Below are 6,600 nucleotides of genomic sequence, written 5' to 3'. Positions count from 1 at the left end.
ATTGGGAGATGTTGATCAAAGGATGCAGTTTCAGGTATTCAGGAGGAATCGGTCTGAAGGTCTCTTGTACAGCTTGGCCACTATAGTTGACAATACTGTACTCTATACTTGAATTTTACCAGGAGAGTAGATTTTTTTTTTTTTTAATATGGAACACTTCACGAATTTGCGTGTCATCCTTGCGCAGGGGCCATGCTAATCTTCCCTGTATCATTCCAAGTTTAGTATATGTGCTGCGGAGGCGAGCATGGGAGAGTCGATCTTAAGGGTCCTCACCACGAAAAAAAGAAAGAAAGAAAGAAAGAATGAGAGGCAGAGAAAGACAGGGAGATGGAGACAGACAGCTGATAGATGGACAGATAGATATAGTTAGATGATACTAGGTAGATGGTAGATAATAGATAGGTTGTAGGTACATAGATGATGATTGATGGATTGATTGATAGACAGATGGTACATAGAGATAATGATGATGAAGATAGATAGATGATATATAGAGATATAGAGGCAGACAGAGAGAGAGATAGATGATACATAGACATAGATAACACATAGGTGATTGATGGACACATAGCTAGACAGACAATTGATAGATACAGAGATAGATAGATGATACATAAATATAGATGATAGATACATAATTTGTAGATAGACACCAAATAGATAAATACATCGATAGATCATAGAAAGAAATATGCAGAAAGTTATGGACAGGAGAGAAAGTGAGAAACTCAGAATTAAAGAAAAAGGAAGATCAAGTCAACAACCCAAGGAGGGTCAGAGAGAATAAAACCATGCAAAGAGGGGAAACATTCCTTGGGGTGGAGAAGTGAGGTCAGAGACCCAGAGAGACAGACAAGGCAGAAGGAGGAAATAGACAGGAAGAGAGAAGGGGGTGGAGGGTGACAGAGAGCATTAGGCCATAGAGCAGGGAAATGAGCTCTCAGCTCAGGTATGATGGGAGCTGTGAAAAAGGAAAAATCTCCCTGAGGAAACTGCCTCTTCTACTTCTAGGTCTATATGAGAAACCTTCTCTCTCAGCCCAGCCGGGCCCCACGGTTCAGGCAGGAGAGAACGTGACCTTGTCCTGCAGCTCCTGGAGATCTTTTCACATGTACCATCTATCCAGGGACGGGGAGGCCAATGAACTCAGGCTCCCCACAGTGTCAAGTGTTAATGGAACTTTCCAGGCCAACTTCCCTCTGGGCCCTGCCACCCACGGAGGGACCTACAGATGCTTCGGCTCTTACCGTGACTCTCCCTATGAGTGGTCAGACCCGAGTGACCCACTGTCCGTTTTGGTTACAGGTGAGGAAAGCCCATGTCTGTCGCATATCTCATGACCCTAGAGTCATAGTGCTGGGATTACAGACGTGAGCCACAATGCCCAGCCTCTTTTTAGTTTCTTAAAGAACTTCCATACTTTTCTCCATAATGGCTGTACTCATTTACATTCCTACCAACAGGGTACCAGGGTTCCCCTTTCTCTACCATCTTGTTTTGCCTGTATTGCAGATAAAAGCCATTTTAATGGGGTGAGATGAAAATTCATTGTGATTTTAATGTGCATTTCTCTGATGATGAGTGATACTGAACACTTTTTCACACACATGATGGTCATTTATATGTTTTGTTTGTGGAGAAATGTCTGTTCAAGTCTTTTGCTCATTTTTTAGTTAAGTTGTTTGTCTTATTGAGTTATGTGAGCTTCTTGTATTTCTAGTTATGAATCCCGTCTCAGATGCATAGTGTGCAAATATTGGCTCCCATTCTGTGGGCTGTCTCTTCACTTTGTTGGTTGCTTGTTTTGCAGTGCAGAAGCTGCTTAGTTTGATGTATTCCCAATTGTCTGTTTATTGCTTTGATTACTTGTGTTTTTGAGGTTTCAAACCAAATGTCTCTTCTCAGACAAATGTCCTGAAGCACTTCCCCAATATTTTCTTCTACGTGTTTCATAGGTTCAGGCCTTAGACTCGTGTATTTAATCCATTTTGATTTGGTTTTTGTGGATGATGAGACGTAGAGTTGCAGTTTCATTCTTCTGCATGTAGATATCCAGTTTTCCCCACATTTTTTATTGAAAAGACTGTCCTTTCCTGATTCTAGCATCCTGGCACCTTTGTTAAAATGCATTGGATTGGCTGGGCACGGTGGCTCACACCTTCAGCCCCAGCACTTTCAGAGGCCAAGGTGGGTGGATCACCTGAGACCAGGAGTTCGAGGCCCGCCTGGCCAAGATAGTAAAACCCTGTCTCCACTAAAAGTACAAAAATTAGCTTAGCATTGTGGTCAGCGCCTGTAATACCACTACTCGAGAGTCTGAGGCAAAAGAATTGCTTGAACCCAGCAGACAGAGGTTGCTGTGAACCAAGATTGCACCTCTGCACTCCAACCTGGGTAACAGAGCAAGATTCCATCTCAAAAAAAAGAAAGCCATTGAATGTAGATGCATGGATTATATCTGTGTTCTTCATTTCATTCCATTGTTCTTTGCACCTTTGCATATGCCAATGTTATGCTGTTTTGTCTACTACAGCTCTGTAACATATTTTTAAGTCAGGTAATGTGATGTTCCTGTTTTCTCTCTGTACCTTAAACTCTCAAGACAATGGGCAACACATACAAAAATTATGGAGAAGAGGATCCCAGGACTCCCAGAGCCCAGTGTTGGATAACAGAGTGTTGGCCGTGAACCCACCTCAAAGATTTCCATTGAGTAGAGGACAGGCACCCTCATTTCCTCACCTCTCTCCTGTTTCTATTCTAGGAAACCCTTCACGTAGTTGGCCTTCACCCACTGAACCAAACTCCAAAATCAGTGAGTAAAGAATCCCTCTTATCTCTGCTTTTGGAAACCTGGGGAGGTGGAAGCCTTGGATTCAAGCCTTGGCTCAGCACCTCCCAGCTCTGATTATGGGCCTGCTTCCACCGTCTCTCTGAACTCCAGACACTCCAACAGCAAAAGGGATCTGGGCACAGCACAGGGCTCCGTGAAGTCTCTTAATCTCTAATCTTCTGCAGCTGAGACCTCCTACAAGCTGGAAGAATGATTGCAAATCTGACATCCTTCTCAGGAAAATGCAGTGTTTGCTCTCCCTACATTCCCAACTGGAGGATAAATTCCTGGGGCTTGAAATAGGGAAGGGAAGGGAACATCTAATGAGGGTGAGGGGTTTTAGAGAAGATCCACTTGCCAAGGAATGAAATGTTGGTCATGAGGCAACCCTGGCTGACTCAGCAGAGAAAGAGCCTTGAGTAACAGAGAACAGAGCTCGTGCACGCACACTTCGACTCACTGACTCATTCAGCCATGGCCCCATGCTCAGGCTGTGCAGTTGGAATCCTTTCCTATTGTTGCCATAACAAATTTCCGCAAAATTGGTGGATGAAAACAAAACGACTTTTAATTATCTTATAGTGCGTAGCTCAAAGGATGAAATGCATCTCACAGGGCTAAAATCAAGGTGACAGCAAGGCTGCCTTCCCTCTGAAGGTTCCAGGCAAGAATCTGCTTTCCACATGTCCCAGTTTCTACAGGCTCCCACGTTCCTTGGCTCCTGGTCACCTTCCCCTTCCTCAAAATCCACAAAGACTGGTCACATCTCACATGGGATCACTCAGACCCTTCTTCCTTGTCCACGCGTCTTTCTCTGAATGTCCCTCGGCTTTCTTCCTCATCTCTTAAGGACTTTGGGATTATATTGGGTTCACCAAGATAATCCATCATCATCTCCCTAAAATCGTCCAGGATACTCTCCTTTTCAGTTCAGCTGATTAACAACAATGATTCCATCTGAAATCTTCATTCCTCCTCACCACGTAAAATCACATATTCAAAAGATATGAAGGCTAGGACAGGGACATTTTGGGGTGGGGTGGATTTTCCCACCTTCCACAAACAGTAAACAGGATGCATTTGGCCTGTGCTCCTGGGACACTGACATTGCAGATGGGTAAATGAGAGGAAAGAAAATGAATGCACAAGTGGACCTATAAATGGCTGATCCACTGCGAAACGTCTGTGCAAGAAATTCATTTATTCATTTAATTATTTATGTATTAAGATGGAGTCTCACTCTGTCCCCTAGGCTGGAGTGCAGTGTCAGGATCTTGGCTCACTCAACATCCGCATCCTGGCTCAAGTGATTCTTCTGCCTCAGCCTCTCAAGTAGCTTGCATTACAGGCACGCGCCGCCACACCTGGCTAATTCTTTTGTAGATTTTGGTAGAGATGATGTTTCACCATGTTGCCCAGTCTATCTCGAACTCCCAATCTCAAGTAATCCGACCGCCTCAGCCTCCCAAAGTGCTGGGATTATAGGCGTGAACCACGGCACCCAGTCAGAATTTAAAATAAATAATAGATAATGCTGAGTGTATGGTTTCAGGTGGCAGAGAAGGTCTCACTAATCACATATTTGTGATGGAAGACTGGCGGAAAGATTTTCCACACACAATTGTCAACTGTGAAGGCACGAAAGTGAAAACAATCTTATGCGGAAGGAAGAGGCTCTGTCGGAAACGCTGGGAATGAGATGGGGAGAATTACAAGACCACTGGAGAGAGAGGAGAGCACACTGGGCACACAGGAAACTAAGAAGGAACAAGGAGTGTGTGTTTTATACTCACAGCCCTTGAATTCACCTCGGGCTAACTAGGAATCCCTATGTGATTAATAGTAACTGACATGAACATAAGGGAGGCCCAGGTGCGTAACTGGAATCTAGGAGACCGTGGAAAAGGCGATTCCCGCCCCACTGGTGAAACGTGGTGCTGATTTAGACACTAAGTGGATGAAGTGGATGGATACAGGATATGTTTGTGAGGTAGAATCATTTGCAGGGAGGGCTTGCTGGGTTTGATTTTTCCTAGTTGTATATTCCTTGCTTCATTAATTTCTTTCTGAGATTTATTTCTCCTACATGTAAATCAATACCTGGCAGAGGAGTGATAGATAGATGAGGCATGGTGCAAACGAAGGGACCGATTACAGCATAATATACAAGGCTGTGAATGGTGGTTCATGCCTCTAACCCAGCTACTTAGCCGCCCACCACGACGCCCGGCTAATTTTTTGTATTTGTAGTAGAGACGGGGTTTCACCGTGTTATCCAGGATGGTCTCGATCTCCTGACCTCGTGATCCGCCCATCTTGGCCTCCCAAAGTGCTGGGATGACAGGTGTGAGCCACTGCACCCGGCCCCAAGCTCTTTTTAACAACCAGCTGTCCAGAGTACTAATAGAGGGAGAACTTGCTAACCCCGTCCTGTGGGAAAGCATTGATCTGTTCATGGTGGTTCCACTTCCATGACCCAAACACCTCCCAAGAGGCCCAACCTCCCACACTGGGGGTTAAATTTCAATGTGAGGTTTCAAGAGGTCAAACATCTAAACTAAAGCAGTTGTATATTCAGCACGTTCTATGGTTCCTGTGAGAGCTATAACTGAGAGAGCAGGAGAAAGCTGGGTCTCCCGCCATCAGGCCGCTTGTCCTAAGGAGACATTCCACAAGGTTATCTGTCAATCAAGAAATGAGAGACAATCCATAAAAAGGAACTGCTATGATTAGCTTCTTATTGGAGTCTCGTCTTCCTCCAGGTAACCCCAGACACCTGCATGTTCTGATTGGGACCTCAGTGGTCATGATCCTCTTCACCATCTTCTTCTTTCTCCTGCATCGCTGGTGCTCCAACAAAAAGAGTAAGTCTCACGAAGCAGAGGCCAGAGACCTCAGAGCCGTGTGGGGAAGCGGGATGGGAGCACGCAGGTGTGTGTTCCTCACCGGCAGGATGGTCTCTGGCCCAAGGAAGGAGCCACAGAGGCAGAGCTTTCTAGAGAGAGCACCAGACACTCTGCCTCTACCTTCCGCTCACAGACCATTGCCTGATTCTGAACTGTATCCTCATGTCCCTGCAGCCACTGACATCCCGGAGACGGTTCCATGACAGGCAGAAAGTGGGAGACAGAATCAATGGGATGGAAATTGAGAGCCATTCATGGGAAGAGGTCTTGAACTCAGAGAGACAGAATGTCTGAGTCTGGTTGTTGGCAGCTGAGGGACCTCAGCCACCTATGGCCTCCCCTGTGTGTTGGGCTCTGCACATGAAGTGAGAACCCAGACGTGCCCTCCCAGCTGTTCTGATGACTTTTGTCTCCTACAGATGCTGCTGTAATGGACCAAGAGCCTGCAGGGGACAGAACAGTGAACAAGGAGGTAGGTCCTCCTCGGCCCAGCCTCGCGGATCCAATCTTATTCCTACTAGTCCTGAAGAATGTGAGCCCCTCCCTCACTCAACATTTCCCTCTCTCCAGGACTCTGATGAACCAGACCCTCAGGAGGTGACATACGCACAGTTGGATCACTGCGTTTTCACACGGGGAAAAATCACTCGCCCTTCTCAGAGGCCCAAGACACCCCCAACAGATACCAGCGTGTACACGGAACTTGCAAATGCTGAGCCTGGATCGAAAGTTGTCTTCTGTCCATGAGCACCACCGTCAGGCCTTGAAGGGGTCTTCTAGGGAGACAACAGCCCTGTCTCAAAACCGGCTTGACAGCTCCAATGTACCAGCAGCGGGAATCTGAAGGTGTGAGTCTGC

General features: G+C 46.0%; 1 protein-coding gene across 1 annotated transcript; it reads left to right on the top strand.

The window, feature by feature from the left end:
* Positions 1-935: 935 nt before the first annotated feature.
* On the top strand, positions 936-6,593 carry LOC108521237 (killer cell immunoglobulin-like receptor 2DL5A). The gene is given in 6 exon segments (XM_017860968.1): positions 936-1,308; positions 2,768-2,818; positions 5,599-5,700; positions 6,162-6,214; positions 6,313-6,462; positions 6,464-6,593. Coding segments are annotated over 6 exon segments (852 nt in total). The 3' UTR covers positions 6,587-6,593.
* Positions 6,594-6,600: the final 7 nt, after the last annotated feature.

The sequence above is a fragment of the Rhinopithecus bieti genome, unplaced genomic scaffold (assembly GCF_001698545.2).
Source record: "Rhinopithecus bieti isolate Rb0 unplaced genomic scaffold, ASM169854v2 scaffold_59246, whole genome shotgun sequence".
In the NCBI taxonomy this organism is placed as follows: domain Eukaryota; kingdom Metazoa; phylum Chordata; class Mammalia; order Primates; family Cercopithecidae; genus Rhinopithecus; species Rhinopithecus bieti.
Note: the sequence above shows the minus strand (reverse complement) of the source record. Positions and strands in the feature narration are given on the sequence as shown.